This window comes from Oncorhynchus mykiss, chromosome 17, assembly GCF_057628025.1.
Source record: "Oncorhynchus mykiss isolate SJ-2025 chromosome 17, ASM5762802v1, whole genome shotgun sequence".
Taxonomy (NCBI): Eukaryota; Metazoa; Chordata; class Actinopteri; order Salmoniformes; family Salmonidae; genus Oncorhynchus; species Oncorhynchus mykiss.
The window spans coordinates 19,167,177-19,184,211 of NC_143038.1; the positions used below are offsets into that span (position 1 = coordinate 19,167,177).

Genomic DNA, 17,035 nt, shown 5'->3' on the forward strand with positions numbered 1-17,035 from the left:
TGATTGGACGGCTTCATTAACCTTCAGTTTGAGAGGGAAAAAGCAGTGGGAAAAGGTTAAAGCTGGGATCGATCCTGGACACTAGAGAGGTGCAGACAGGCCCAATGTAAATCTTGCCGCTGATTTGCTATATGATCAATACCTGTACATCGGCACGGACACGGTGCGCTCGTAATAATCCCACGTCGACTCCAGGTCTGGCCGGGTGAGATTGGTGGCGTAGAAGCGCCACGCGGCCTGAGGGGGGAGAGAGAAAGCGAGAGAGAGAGAGAGAGAGAGAGAGGTGAAATAGAGAAGGATAGAGAGATGGATGAATAATACATGGAAGAGATAGAGACAAATAGAGAGAGTGAGGGAATGGGAGTAAGAAAAATAGAACGCGAGAGAGAGCAGGTCATGGTTTTGAAGGGTAGGTAATGAATACAGCGGTTTCTTTATGTTCACTTTGCTGCTATCTATCTCGGTGCTCTGAGAGTGCTTTGAAATGAACGAGATCATACAAATCTTTACGTGTACAGTATTACCTTTTTTTTGGAAGGAAAACTATTTCACTAGTATTGCAATTAATTACAGGTCGTATTTCATAGAAATCTGGAAACGCTGGACAGTTACTTTAAGGTAGCGAGGTGTGACAACCACATATCCCAGTCATAGCAAGAAAAACGTTTCAATAAAGCAGCTATCAGCAAAGTCAGTGCTAGAAAAGACAAGGCATGAGTGTCAGTGCAAGAAAGGCAAGGGTGTTAGGTTTTTGTAAAAGAAAAAAGAATACTGCCCAAAAATGAATTATAGAAGTTGACTAAGAGGTGGGTCCAGGATCCAAGGACTAGAGTACCAGGCATTGTGACAAGGTGTGTGCCACATGGGACTTTTTGCGACATATAAACAAGTGAGCATGGAAACATCATGTACAATGCGTCTTGAAAAGTGGACCCTGAAACCGTTATTTTCAGCTCTTGTAGATCAAAGAGTATATTGTGAAATTCCCAGTAATGGTCTAAGGTACTCCACCAGGATACCAACACTCTAAATGTTTTTTAGAGGGTAAGCGCCCTGCTTTGTTCACCTGAATAAGCCCTGCCGCAGGATTCCGACGCTTCTCAAAGTGTTTTTGTCGATGTTGCTCCTGGACCTTCAAGGCAAAGCCGGAGCCCAAGATCCCCTTAAAGATACAGAGAAACCATTAGTCACAACAACAAGCCTTTGGAAAACATTATCGATTCACAATTAAAATTGCCAAGTCCATTGAATTACTTCAGAGTAACACTTGACTATCAAATTGCAGATGCTTCAGGCACTCATTCTGAGTTTCCTATCAGCACTCCATTTCCTTGCATTCAGTGCACATTAATAAGTTAGCTCAGCCATTTCTTCACAAATCAATAGTCTTTAACTTACTGCTGGAAGTGCAAAGAAAGACACTCCAATCAAGGTGAAGGTTGCGGCCAGAAGACGCCCGTTCCACGTTATGGGAAACTTGTCTCCATACCCAATGGTAGTCAGGGTGATCTGAGAAGGCAATCGGCAGACATCTTGAATTACATATTTTATCAATATTCAAAGTGTTTCTTCATCTGGGCTCCCGAGTGGCACAGCGGTCTAAGACACTGCATCTCAGTGCAAGAGGCGTCACTACAGTCCCTGGTTTGAATTCAGGCTGTGATTGGGAGTCCCATAGGGCGGCACACAATTGGCCCAGCATTGTCCGGGTTTGGCCGTCATTGTAAATAAGAATTTGTTCTAAACTGACTTGCCTAGTTTAATAAAAAATAGCTATTGAATGTAATTCACTTTCATGGTAATTGTGGAAGTGTGACACAAGTGGGTTAAATACCACCGGCATGTTAAGTCACCAAAGTTGAATCACACTAGTATCCTTTAGACTTCACACAAATACTGGGTGTTTTATGAGAACCTATAGAAATGATCCTATTAAGAAATGCTGGGTTGTGGGGACATGATGAAATTCTTCTGTCAAGCACTGGATATTTGTATGGGGACATGCAGATATTTGGCTTTAAACAAGTGTTGAATGTTTTGTGGAGACACGCAGAAATGATCTTATAAAAATTAGCGCTGAGTGTTTTGTGGGACCTGCTGACAATCTCCTGTCCAGCCACTGTGTTTTTTTTGGGGGACATGCTAACATTGTCCTATTAACAACTGCTGAGCGTGGTTTGTGAGGACCGGTGAAACAAGGCTTAGAGTGATGACTTACCAGGCCCCACCACAGCGCGTCTGCGTAGGTCTCAAACTGGTCGTTGTCCTCTTTCTCTGCCAGATAAACCAGGAAGGACGCCAGGATGAGGCAGAGGAAGCCAATGTACCACGCTGTGATCAGCTCCTGCAAAAACGTCAAGGTGTCAGGAAGGACTAAACAATATACTGTAGCTCCTTCATTTAGTTCAGGGACAGAGTATCCAAACAATAATACTTATCAGCAAGGAAAACCTTGCTTTATCAAATCAATATATGCCAGGTATATACGTATTTACGTTATGACCAGAGTACCAAAGCATTATTAACTTAACCTTTTACACTCGTGGAAATCGGCCTATATGGAGAGGGCCGAATGTAAACGTTTCTAAAAGAAGGACTATTAAAAGCACAAGCAGTCTGCATGTCATCCTTGTAACTGTGGATCAAACATAGCGATCATAAATGTTGATACTGTAAATCACATGAGCTTTTAAATAAGGAAAAGTGAAGTGCACATTTGGACTAACGGGGGCGTGTGGTTTGTTTGTATGGTATTTATTATAATCCTCAACGTGTCATCTTTCAGAACACAGTGATTTACAGCATTTCCCTCACAACAACAAAATGTGTAGAAGTTGCCTAATCAGTGGGAGGAATGGAGGCACTGTACAGCCACTGCATTGCAATTTAGGCACTTATCAGTGACAAAATCTGACATTTTCAACCCTTTATGGGATGACACTGGCTGTGAGTGGAAAGGGATAAAAAAATATATATATTTTTTTTGTATGGAACAAGAGGATGGGAGTGTGGTTACATTGGATTTATAATTGAATGAAATTGCCAGAGGAGTCATACACTAAGAATTAGTTCCTATAGTCTAAATGGACAGTTCAACATCTCCAAGTGTTCCCAACACCAGTCCCAAATGTGTATGAAAGTATTTATTGCACACCGTATCATGTCCCAAAACAATTGATGTAACTAAGACATTTTATCACTGTTATATTCACCTACGTGATCAAATATTGAGAGAACAGAATGCCACAGCTACATGAGGTTATACACTGAGTGTACAAAACATTAGGAACACCTGCTCTTTCCATGACATAGACTGACTAGGTGAATCCAGGGGAAAGCTATGGTCCCTTTTTGGTGTCACCTGTTAAATCCACTACAATCAGTGTAGGTGAAGGGCAGGAGACAGGTTAAAAGAAGGATTTTTAATCCTCGAGACAATTGAGACATGGATTGTGTATGTGTGCCATTCAGAGGACAAAATATTGAAGTGCCTTTGAACGGGGTATGGTAGTAGGTGCCAGGAACACCGGTTTGAGTCTCAAGAACTGCAACACTGCTGGGTTTTTCCACACTCAACAGTTTCCCGTGTGTGTCAAGAATGGTCAACCACCCAAAGGACATCCAGCCAACTTGACACATGTATGGGAAGCATTGGAGTCAACATGGGCCAGCATCCATGTGGAATGCTTTCTACACCTCGTAGTCCATGCCCCGACAATTTGAGTCTTTTCTGAGGCCAAAAGGGGGTGCAACTCAATATTAGGACGGTGTGCCTAATGTTTTGTGCACTCAGTGTACACGGTATAGTAAACACTATTAGTGATTAATCAATATAAGAACAACCTGATGTAATAGGTTTGACCTACAACTCACATACACAGAGGGACCATGTCCTTCAATAAAAACGGTCAACCCAAAGAATGAGGTTTAGGAGTAAATACCTAATTTAGTGAAGTTCCTACATGAGGGAAATGAAGGCCAATATCAATTGTCAAGGTGCTGTAAAACTCAACTTTTTACTATTGATGAGAAACAACCCTTTTATTCGGAATCACTGAGCAACGACTAACATGATTAAAACCTGTCCGTAAACCCAAAATGCATAAACTAAAAGTCCGATTTTGTACCACAGGAAATTCTCTGAAACCAAATGTGTTTTTCAATCCAGCAAATGTTGTAACCTATAAATATGTCAGGTTATAATTTGGTAATAAAAGATCCAGTGCTGGATAGAGTATCAGGTCCACTTTGTTTGAGGGACTGACTGGTGCTGAAGTCAACACAAGGAAATACTGTGGTTGGCTACTCTGAGAAATGGGCACTCTGCCCCTCTTCAAAGAGAATGGCATTCCCTGGCATTACCTATCATTTCGGCTGCTGAGGCAGCTCCCCCGATGCCACTGTTGTCCATATTTAACCATGGGGAGGAGAGAGATAGAGAGACAGAATTGGGGATGAGATGGAGAGAGAGGGAGGAGGTAAGCGAAAGGGAGAGAGACAGAGGCAGAATAAGTGACAGAGAGACAGAGATGAGATGGAGAAAGAGAGAGAAACAGAGAGAGTGAGAGGAACAATAAACTGATTGGACTGATTGAGGGGGCATCCTGGATGTGAAACATCAATGTGGCAAAATAGTCATGACCCTGACAGATGGCTGTGTGGAAATAGGCACAGCTCAACATCACAGAGACAGACATGGTGGTTAATTATCCCTGATTCCCTGGCTTATCCCTTCAGTGTTGGCAGAGTTGGGATTTTTTTTTACACCTAAAAAGGACACGTAGAAATGTACTGGGTTTTTCTCACTGACACAACAGCTTCCCTATTCCCCATGTGGCAAGCGCTGGTTTAGAAAAGACGGGAAACTGCTGAGACGACAAAAACGAACTAGCAAACAGAATTAGCTGGGCTAAAAATAGCCTCCACTTTCTGGGCTGGTTCACGTGGAATTCTGTACCAGGTTTGTGAGGACACAACGCGTAAGAGAGCCTGCATCAGTCATTGATAGATCATAGTCTATCGTGCGTTCAGAAAGTATTGAAACCTCTTTTGTTTTTCCACATTTTGTTATGTTACAACCTGTATTTTAAAATGATTAAATTGAGATTGAATGTGTCACTGATCTACACACAATACCCTATAATGTCAGTGGAATTTTGTTTGTAGAAAATGTTAGGATTTAATAACAAATGTAACGGTGAAATGATTGAGTCAATAAGTATTCAACCCCTTTGTCATGGCAAGCCTAAATAAGTTCAGGAACAAAAATGTGCTTAACAAATCACATAATAAGTTGCATGGACTCAGTCCATGTTCAATAATAGTGGTTAACATTATTTTTGAATCACTACCCTCTCGCTGTACCCCACACATACATATTATTGTAAGGTCCCTCAATTGAGTAGAGAATTTTAAGCACAGATTCAACCAGTGAAGTTGTTCAATGCCTCACAAAGAAAGGCACCGATTGGTAAATGTGTAAAACAAACAAAAAAAGCAGACAATGAAAATCCCTTTCCCTTTCAATCAATATACCAAATCATTATAAAGATACTGGTGTCCTTCCTAACTCAGTTGCTGGGTAGGAAAGAAACTACTTAGGGATTTCACCATGAGGTCAATAGTGATTTTAAAACAGTTACAGAGTTTAATGGTTGTGATATGAGAAAACTGAGGATGGATCAACAACATTGTAGTTACTCCACAATACTCATCTAAATGACAGAATGATAAAAAGGAAGTCTGTACAGAATAAATATATTCCAAAACAGGCATTCTGTCTGCAACAAGGCACTTTTTAGGATAAAACTAAACGGAATAAAGCTAAGCACAGGCTAAATACGAGAGGAAAACCTGGTTCAGTCTGCTTTTCAACAGACACTGGGAGACAAATTCAACATCAACAGTGTTTATTGTCTGTTGCTTAAGATGCAACAAAATTACAGCCAATTCTGAATGAAAAGTTCTGATACCAAAATCCCTCATTTCTTTAACATTCCCTAATCCCTCAACCCTTGCTCTATTTACGTGAAACATGCATCAATCACATGCACGTGAGAAATAGAACCTGACATTTAGCAGATCATAATCACATCAATAAATCGGTTATAACAAACTCCGAACACACGTGACAATAAAATGGATACAGATGTGACAAATAAACTCAAAACAGGGGAATGTTTACTGGTTGGTCAGGAGGCAAGGGGGAAGTCAGATGTGTGTAATACATTTGAATAGTTGCGGAAAGATACTGGAGATCAAGAAAAAGAAGGTAAGGAGCAAGCGTTGTGTGTCAAACAGGTGCTGTTAGATTACAATATAATTTTTCAGACCGTTTGGAACAATGTAAACACTAAATAAAGTGTACCAGTGAGTCTGTTGTAAGCAGACTAAAAGTAGTTGCATTCATTCGTGAATGTAATTTCCGAAATGGATCTGTTTATTTATTGTTTACACAAATTATTCAAGGGTCCCTTGATTGTATTTCAAATCATGAATGACTCATATCCTGTATGATGGCATGAACGAATTAATGATTGATTGATACAGTACTGTAGCCTATATAATAAGTATTGAAAAATACAGTGCATTCGGAAAGTATTCAAACCCCATGACTTTTTCCACATTTCGTTAAGCTACAGCCTTATTCTAAAATTGATACAATAAAATAAATCCTCATCAATCTACATACAATACCCCATAATGACAAAGTGAAAACAGGTTTTTTTAATTGCTTGCAAATGTATAAAAAATATAAAACAGAAATACCTTATTTACATAAGTATTTCAGGTCCTTTGCAATGAGACTCGAAATTGAACTCAGGTGCATCCTGTTTCCATTGATTGTACTTGAGATGTTTTTACAACTTGATTGAGTCCACCTGTGGTAAATGTAATTGACTGGACATGATTTGGAAAGGCATACACCTGTCTATATAAGGTCCCACAGTTGACAGTGCATGTCAGAGCAAAAACCAAGCCATGAGGTCGAAGGAATTGTCTGCAGAGCCCCGAGACAGGACTGTGTCTGACAAGATTCTCGGGTCTGATGAAACCAAGATTGAACTCTTTGGCCTTTATGCCAAGCATCACGCCTGGAGAAAATCTGGCACCATCCCTACGGTGAAGCATGGTGGTGGCAGCATCATGCTGTGGGGATGTGTTTCAGTGGCAGGCACTGGGAGAATTGTCAGGATCGAGGCAAAGATGAACGGAGCAAAGTACAGAGAGATCCTTAATGAAAACCTGCTCTAGAGCGCTCAGGACCTCAGACTGGGGCGAAGGTTCCCCGTCCAACAGGACAACGACCCTAAGCACACAGCCAAGACAACGCAGGAGTGGCTTCGGGACAAGTCTCTGAATGTCCTTGAGTGGCCCAGCTAGAGCCTGGACTTGAACCCGATCGAACATCTCTGGAGAGACCTGAGAATATCTGTGCAGCAACGCTCCCCATCCAACCTGACAGAACTTGAGAGGATCTGCAGAGAAGAATGGGAGAAACTGCACAAATACAGGTTCACCAAGCTTGTAGCATCATACCCAGGAATACTCAAGGCTGTAATTGCTGCCAAAGGTGCATCAACAAAGTGCTGAGTAAAGGGTCTGAATACTTATGTAAATATGATAAGTTTTTCATATTTTATACATTTGCTAAACAGATTAATGAATACCGTTATGGGGTATTGTGTGTACATTGATGAGGGAAAAAAACAATTTATTCAATTTTAGAATAAGACTGCAACATAACAAAATGTGGAAAAAGTCAAGGGGGCTGAATACTTTCCGAATGCACTTTGTTTTAAGACTAAACAGGATGCGCTCAATAATAACAATAAGTAGATCAGTAAAAAATAGGATTTATTATTAATAGTTTTTTTAAAACACTAAATAAAATATAAATAATACTAAAGATATCAGTAGGCTATTAAACAAACACTCAAACAGGCAACATGAGCAGGATCTGTCGCTATATAGATATATATGGATGATTTATAAAGCCAGGCTCATTTCAGTTAGGCTATTGATTATAGACTTAATTAAGTTTGAGTTTCTTCTCTTCTCACTTTTCTTAGACGATTAAGGCAAGGGATGTTTTCTCGTCTCCTAACTCCGCTGCTGCCACCACATCATTATTCTCAACACCAATATGCTGGTGAACTTTGCTATTATGCACATAGCAACATGGAAGGTTCTCCCGTCTCCACAAAGGAACTCTGGAGCTCTGTCAGAGTGACCATCGGGTTCTTGGCCACCTCCCTGACCAAGGTCCTTCTCCCCCGATTGTTCAGTTTGGCCGGGCGGCCAGCTCTAGGAAGAGTCTTTGTGGTTACAAACTTCTTCAATTTAAGAATGATAGAGACCACTGTGTTCTTGGGGAACTTCAATGCTGTAGAAATGTTTTGGCACCCTTCCCCAGATCTGTGCCTCTACACAATCCTGTCTCAGAGTTCTATAGTCAATTTCTTTGATCTCATGGCTTGGTTTTTGCTCTGACATGCACAGTCAACTGTGGGACCTGATATAGACAGGTGTGTGCCTTTCCAAAACATGTCCAATCAATTGAATTTACCACAGGTGGACTCCAATCAAGTTGTAGAAACATCTGAAGGATGATCAATAGAAACAGGATGCACCTGAGCTCAATTTCAAGTCTCATAGCAAAGGGTCTGAATACTTAAGTAAATAAGTTATTAATGTTTTTTATTTTTAATACATTTGCAAAAATGTCTAAAAAACTGTTTTTGCTTTGTCACTATAGGGTATTGTGTGTAGATTGACCACGTTTTTTAATTCATTCATTTTAGAATAAGGATGTAATGTAACAAAATATGGAAAAAGGGGTCTGAATACTTTCCGAATGCACTGCATATTATGAGGTAATCAATTAGCAACAATATGCATTAAGCTTAGACAGAACACCAGTAAGAACACTCCCAACCAGCTGCCTTGGTGCATTCTGCTCATACTCCCAAGGCTCTGTTAAAGATCAACTTACAGTAAAAACACACTGCCTTCATCATTGTTAATATATTAGATCACGACAAGGCTGCACAGCAATCTAGCTGTTCGATCTCACAGACAGACAGAAGAAAGACACGGTGTGACGAGCCAAATTCAATAAGAGGAAATAGTCCATGGCCGCTTCGGCTTCTGTCTGTGTCAGACTCCGGACCTGATCCATTTTGCCCTGACACTCCTCTAACAGAAGATCCCTTTAGGTTCTCTGCACATCACCGCCCTCTGCTCTTTCTCTCTGGCTCTCTATGGGGATTCTGCTGCTATGCATCTCTGGGACTGGGAGAGGGAGACACTCTTAATTCCCAATTGAGAGTGCTCCATTTATCAGACCAAGTGTGTGTCCCGAATGGCACCCTATTCTCTATATGGGGTACTACTTTTTACCAAAGCCATATAGGTCCTGGTAAAAAATAGTGCACTACATATGGAATAAGATGCAATTTGGAATACAAACCTAAACTTCATGAGCTTTTGACAAATTGGAGGGTACATTTAGTCATAGTGGGTATGGGATTGGTCACAGCATGTCTCGTGGAGAGCTCGATGATGAGTGTGTTGTTTTCTGTGCTACGGGTGTAGTAGAACAATCTGAGAGCCGTAATGTTTCTAGAAGTTATTATTTGTTTGAGCAGCCTGTCAATCAATCTGGTTAGGGGGAGGGGACAGTCATATGGCAGTGTGATCAATGAAGTTGGATAAATACACTTGACATGTGGTATCAGTTGACTTGACTTGTCTGTGGAAGCAAAAGTCCAGAAATTGGATTTATAGACACATGCTGCAATGCGGGCAAAGAGACAGATTGGAGTGGCGAGGTACAGTTCAATGAATCAAATCTCACACACATGCACACATAGATACACGTGTACGCACACACGCAAGCACCCACCCAGTCATTTATTACCTTGCTGTGAGCGTAAACAACAGATCCCAGGAGTTTCCAGGTGCCTCCACGGCGGTCCATCCGGATCATGCGCAAGATCTGCAGGAACCTCAAACTCCTGATGGCAGAAGTAGCAAAGACATTCCCCTGGGTTCCAGCCGCCAGCACAGAGATGGACGCAATCAGAACCATGACGTCTGGGAAAGAAACATTTTACTTTTATTTGTGTGCATATTATATACAGTGCCTTGCGAAAGTATTCGGCCCCCTTGAACTTTGCGATCTTTTGCCACATTTCAGGCTTCAAACATAAAGATATAAAACTGTATTTTTTTGTGAAGAATCAACAACAAGTGGGACACAATCATGAAGTGGAACGACATTTATTGGATATTTCAAACTTTTTTAACAAATCAAAAACTGAAAAATTGGGCGTGCAAAATTATTCAGCCCCTTTACTTTCAGTGCAGCAAACTCTCTCCAGAAGTTCAGTGAGGATCTCTGAATGATCCAATGTTGACCTAAATGACTAATGATGATAAATACAATCCACCTGTGTGTAATCTAGTCTCCGTATAAATGCACCTGCACTGTGATAGTCTCAGAGGTCCGTTAAAAGCGCAGAGAGCATCATGAAGAACAAGGAACACACCAGGCAGGTCCGAGATACTGTTGTGAAGAAGTTTAAAGCCGGATTTGGATACAAAAAGATTTCCCAAGCTTTAAACATCCCAAGGAGCACTGTGCAAGCGATAATATTGAAATGGAAGGAGTATCAGACCACTGCAAATCTACCAAGACCTGGCCGTCCCTCTAAACGTTCAGCTCATACAAGGAGAAGACTGATCAGAGATGCAGCCAAGAGGCCCATGATCACTCTGGATGAACTGCAGAGATCTACAGCTGAGGTGGGAGACTCTGTCTATAGGACAACAATCAGTCGTATATTGCACAAATCTGGCCTTTATGGAAGAGTGGCAAGAAGAAAGCCATTTCTTAAAGATATCCATAAAAAGTGTTGTTTAAAGTTTGCCACAAGCCACCTGGGAGACACACCAAACATGTGGAAGAAGGTGCTCTGGTCAGATGAAACCAAAATTGAACTTTTTGGCAATAATGCAAGACGTTATGTTTGGCGTAAAAGCAACACAGCTCATCACCCTGAACACACCATCCCCACTGTCAAACATGGTGGTGGCAGCATCATGGTTTGGGACTGCTTTTCTTCAGCAGGGACAGGGAAGATGGTTAAAATTGATGGGAAGATGGATGGAGCCAAATACAGGACCATTCTGGAAGAAAACCTGATGGAGTCTGCAAAAGACCTGAGTCTGGGACGGAGATTTGTCTTCCAACAAGACAATGATCCAAAACATAAAACAATATCTACAATGGAATGGTTCAAAAATAAACATATCCAGGTGTTAGAATGGCCAAGTCAAAGTCCAGACCTGAATCCAATCGAGAATCTGTGGAAAGAACTGAAAACTGCTGTTCACAAATGCTCTCCATCCAACCTCACTGAGCTCGAGCTGTTTTGCAAGGAGGAATGGGAAAAAATGTCAGTCTCTCGATGTGCAAAACTGATAGAGACATACCCCAAGCGACTTACAGCTGTAATCGCAGCAAAAGGTGGCGCTACAAAGTATTAACTTAAGGGGGCTGAATCATTTTGCACGCCCAATTTTTCAGTTTTTGATTTGTTAAAAAAGTTTGAAATATTCAATAAATGTCGTTCCACTTCATGATTATGTCCCACTTGTTGTTGATTCTTCACAAAAAAATACAGTTTTATATCTTTATGTTTGAAGCCTGAAATGTGGCAAAAGGTCGCAAAGTTCAAGGGGACCGAATACTTTCGCAAGGCACTGTATATATATATATACTTCAAAAGTTTGGGGTCACTTAGAAATGTCCTTGTTTTTTAAAGAAAAGCAAAAAATTGTGTCCATTAAAATAACATAAAATTGATTAGAAATACAATGTAGACATTGTTCATGTTGTAAATGACTATTGTAGCTGGAAACGGCAGATTATTTATGGAATATCTACATTTTCAGCAACGTTCACTCCTGTGTTCCAATGACACTTTGTGTTAGCTAATCCCAAGTCCATCATTTTTAAAAGGCTAATTGATCATTAGAAAACCTTTTAGCACAGCTGAAAACTGTTGTTCTGATTAAAGAAGCAATACAACTGGCTTTCTATAGACTAGTTGAGTATCAGCATTTATGGGTTCGATTACAGGCTCAAAATGGCCAGAAACAAAGCCATTTCTTCTGAAACTCATCAGTATATTCTTGTTCTGAGAAATTACGGCTATTCCATGTGAGAAATTGCCAAGAAACTAAAGATCTCGTACAACACTGTGTACTACTCCCTTCACAGAACAGCACAAACTGGAGTGGGATGAGTGGGAGGCCCCGGTGCACAACTGAGCAAGAGGACAAATACATTTGAGTGTCTAGTTTGAGAAACAGATGCCTCACAAGTTCTCAACTGGCAGCTTCATTAAATAGTACCAGCAAAACACCAGTCTCAACGACAACAGTGAAGAGGCGACTCCGGGATGCTGGCCTTCTAGGCAGAGGTCCTCTGTCCAGTGTCTGTGTTCTTTTCCCCCCATCTTAATATTTTATTTTTATTGGCCAGTCTGAGATATGGCTTTTTCTTTGCAACTCTGCCTAGAAGGCCAGCATTCCGGAGTCGGTTGACGTCAGAGCTCAGACTGCGCTTCACAGGACTGTATGGGTATTGACTGATAGTCGTTCTGAACATGAGCACTGCATGCGACAAAATGTTGCCCCATCCCTCCTGCTAATTGGTAAACTTTTGCACATTTTTTTGTTGTTGGAGTGAAGGAAAATGCTGTATATTAAGAGGACACAATGTATTTTGAAAAATGAGACGTTAAGAGATTATAATAAATACTGCTTTGATGTCATACAAGCAAGCCAAACACCTACGAATCCAAATGTGCACTTCACATTTCCATATCATAAAGCTCATATACAGCGTCAACGTTTATGATCACTACAACCATTGGTTGTTCTGAAAAGTACGAGCCTACAGTGGGGCAAAAAAGTATTTAGTCAGCCACCAATTGTGCAAGTTTCCCACTTAAAAAGATGAGAGAGGCCTGTAATTTTCATCATAGGTGCACTTAAACTATGACAGACAAAATTAGGAAAATAAATCCAGAAAATCACATTGTAGGATTTTTAATTAATTTATTAGCAAATTATGGTGGAAAATAAGTATTTGGTCAATAACAAAAGTTTATCTCAATACTTTGTTATATACCCTTTGTTGGCAATGACAGAGGTCAAACGTTTTCTGTAAGCCTTCACAAGGTTTTCACACACTGTTGCTGGTATTTTGGCCCATTCCTCCATGTAGATCTCCTCTAGAGCAGTGATGTTTTGGGGCTGTTGCTGGGCAACACGGACTTTCAACTCCCTCCAAAGATTTTCTATGGGGTTGAGATTTGGAGACTGGCTAGGTCACTCCAGGACCTTAAAATGCTTCTTACGAAGCCACTCCCAGCTCTCTGCAGGTCATTTACTTGGTCCCCCAGTGTGGTTCTGGGATTTTTGCTCACCGTTCTTGTGATCATTTTGACCTTGCGTGGAGCCCCAGATCGAGGGAGATTATCAGTGGTCTTATATGTCTTCCATTTCCTAATAATTGCTCCCACAGTTGATTTCTTCAAAGCAAGCTGCTTACCTATTGCAGATTCAGTCTTCCCAGCCTGGTGCAGGTCTACAGTTTTGTTTCTGGTGTCCTATGACATCTCTTTGGTCTTGGCCATAGTGGAGTTTGGAGTGTGACTGTTTGAGGTTGTGGACAGGTGTCTTTTATACTAATAACAAGTTCATACAGGTGCCATTAATACAGGTAACGAGTGGAGGACAGAGGAGCCTCTTAAAGAAGAAGTTACAGGTCTGTGAGAGCCAGAAATCTTGCTTGTTTGTAGGTGACCAAATACTCATTTTTCCTCCAGCATCTTCACAAGATCCTTTGCTGTTGTTCTGGGATTGATTTGCACTTTTCGCACCAAAGTACGTTCATCTCTAGGAGACAGAATGCGTCTCCTTCCTGAGCGGTATGATGGCTGCGTGGTCCCATGGTGTTTATACTTGCGTGCTATTGTTTGTAAAGATAAACGTTATACCTTCAGGCATTTGGAAATTGCTCCCAAGGATGAACCAGACTTGTGGAGGTGTCCAATTTTTTTCCTGAGGTCTTGGCTGATTTCTTTTGATTTTCCCATGACGTCAAGCAAAGAGGCACTGAGTTTGAAGGTAGGCCTTGAAATACATCCACAGACACACCTCCAATTGACTCAAATGATGTCAATTGACTCAAATGATGTCAATTAGCCTATCAGAAGCTTCGAATGCCATGACATCATTTTCTGGAATTTTCCAAGCTGTTTTAAAGGCAGAGTCAATTTAGTGTATGTAAACTTCTGACCCACTGGAATTGTGATACAGTGAATTATAAGTGAAATAATCTGTCTGTAAACAATTGTTGGAAAAATTACTTGTGTCATGCACAAAGTAGATGTCCTAACCGACTAAGCAAAACTATAGTTTGTTAACAAAATATTTGTGGAGTGGTTGAAAAACCAGTTTTAATGACTCCAACCTAAATGTATGTAAACTTCCGACTTCAATGTACCTAAAAAGGTAGGGCCGTGGATCAGAAAACCAGTCAGTATCTGGTGTTACCACCATTTGCCTCATGCAGCGAGATACATCTCCTTTGCATAGAGTTGATCAGGCTGTTGATTGTGGCCTGTGGAATTTTGTCACACTCCTCTTCAATGGCTGTGCAAAGTTGCTGGATATTGCCGCAAACTGGAATAGGCTGTCATACAGGTCGATCCAGAGCATTCCAAACATGCTCAATTGGTGACATGTCTGGTGAGTATGCAGTGTCATGGAAAAACTGGGACAATTTCAACTTCCTGGAATTGTGTACAGATCCTTGTGACCTCATTATCATGAGGTGATGGCCATAAAAGTGATTTGAAATGACTTAGGAACTGTGCACACTTGTAGACACTCTTTAGTCCTCTCACTCAAACTCTTGTCATTTTTGTTGTCTCGTTTTGCACCTACCCCACATTTTCCAGGAATATTCTTATGTTACTGAATGTATCTAGAGTATTTTCAGATTTCTTTATCAACAAATGCAGCTAAAAGTACAGTAAATGTAAGATGCATATCAAAATCAACAGTGTAATGTTTGGATTCAGTCTTGTGTCAGGTGTACTGCTGTCTCCTCAGCATTGATCTAATAATATTCCCATATTCTCCAAACTGTTCCCTTTTAAATTGCTACCATGCTAATATTTCTCTGTAAGAAACATTTAAATTTAGCCCTAACCATATAGATCAATTCCCACGAGTGTGAAGGGTTAAGTGACCACTAGTAGACAGTTTTATCTCACTGACGACTCTGAACAGGCAGGGGAGACACAGAAGACCACAGGGGTGGTTGCATTCAAACTCACCGATCACACAGAAGGGCTTGCGGGAAAATTTCAGACGGCCACTCCATCCTCTGTATCTGCAGCAGCATCCGGCGGCCCATATCCTCACTATGTACTCCACACCAAACACTACGATGGTGACTATTTCCTAAAGACAAAGGCTTCCTGTTATCACAGAGTTGCCCAAACATGTTAAATATTATGATAATGCTTTGATAAAGTGCCTTGCGAAAGTATTCGGCCCCCTTGAACTTTGCGACCTTTTGCCACATTTCAGGCTTCAAACATAAAGATATAAAACTGTATTATTTTGTGAAGAATCAACAACAAGTGGGACACAAACATGAAGTGGAACGACATTTATTGGATATTTCAAACTTTTTTAACAAATCAAAAACTGAAAAATTGGGCGTGCAAAATTATTCAGCCCCTTTACTTTCAGTGCAGCAAACTCTCTCCAGAAGTTCAGTGAGGATCTCTGAATGATCCAATGTTGACCTAAATGACTAATGATGATAAATACAATACACCTGTGTGTAATCAAGTCTCCGTATAAATGCACCTGCACTGTGATAGTTTCAGAGGTCCGTTAAAAGCGCAGAGAGCATCATGAAGAACAAGGAACACACCAGGCAGGTCTGAGATACTGTTGTGAAGAAGTTTAAAGCCGGATTTGGATACAAAAAGATTTCCCAAGCTTTAAACATCCCAAGGAGCACTGTGCAAGCGATAATATTGAAATGGAAGGAGTATCAGACCACTGCAAATCTACCAAGACCTGGCCGTCCCTCTAAACTTTCAGCTCATACAAGGAGAAGACTGATCAGAGATGCAGCCAAGAGGCCCATGATCACTCTGGATGAACTGCAGAGATCTACAGCTGAGGTGGGAGACTCTGTCCATAGGACAACAATCAGTCGTATATTGCACAAATCTGGCCTTTATGGAAGAGTGGCAAGAAGAAAGCCATTTCTTAAAGATATCCATAAAAAGTGTTGTTTAAAGTTTGCCACAAGCCACCTGGGAGACACACCAAACATGTGGAAGAAGGTGCTCTGGTCAAATGAAACCAAAATTGAACTTTTTGGCAACAATGCAAAACGTTATGTTTGGCGTAAAAGCAACACAGCTCATCACCCTGAACACACCATCCCCACTGTCAAACATGGTGGTGGCAGCATCATGGTTTGGGACTGCTTTTCTTCAGCAGGGACAGGGAAGATGGTTAAAATTGATGGGAAGATGGATGGAGCCAAATACAGGACCATTCTGGAAGAAAACCTGATGGAGTCTGCAAAAGACCTGAGACTGAGACGGAGATTTGTCTTCCAACAAGACAATGATCCAAAACATAAAGCAAAATCTACAATGGAATAGTTCAAAAATAAACATATCCAGGTGTTAGAATGGCCAAGTCAAAGTCCAGACCTGAATCCAATCGAGAATCTGTGGAAAGAACTGAAAACTGCTGTTCACAAATGCTCTCCATCCAACCTCACTGAGCTCGAGCTGTTTTGCAAGGAGGAATGGGAAAAAATGTCAGTCTCTCGATGTGCAAAACTGATAGAGACATACCCCAAGCGACTTACAGCTGTAATCGCAGCAAAAGGTGGCGCTACAAAGTATTAACTTAA

At 41.0% G+C, this 17,035-nt stretch overlaps 1 protein-coding gene across 5 annotated transcripts in view; it reads right to left on the reverse strand.

The window, feature by feature from the left end:
• Positions 1-17,035, reverse strand: part of LOC110493908 (potassium voltage-gated channel subfamily KQT member 2) — an 86,781-nt gene that overhangs the window by 37,367 nt on the left and 32,379 nt on the right. For all 5 annotated transcript variants that reach the window (XM_036949899.2, XM_036949902.2, XM_036949900.2 and 2 more), the window contains exons 3-8: positions 15,423-15,549; positions 9,923-10,098; positions 2,219-2,344; positions 1,399-1,509; positions 1,067-1,162; positions 143-237 (exon numbers count right to left, since the gene is read on the reverse strand). In XM_036949899.2, the coding sequence (XP_036805794.2) occupies positions 143-237; positions 1,067-1,162; positions 1,399-1,509; positions 2,219-2,344; positions 9,923-10,098; positions 15,423-15,549 (731 nt within the window). The remainder of the gene's footprint in view (positions 1-142; positions 238-1,066; positions 1,163-1,398; positions 1,510-2,218; positions 2,345-9,922; positions 10,099-15,422; positions 15,550-17,035) is intronic.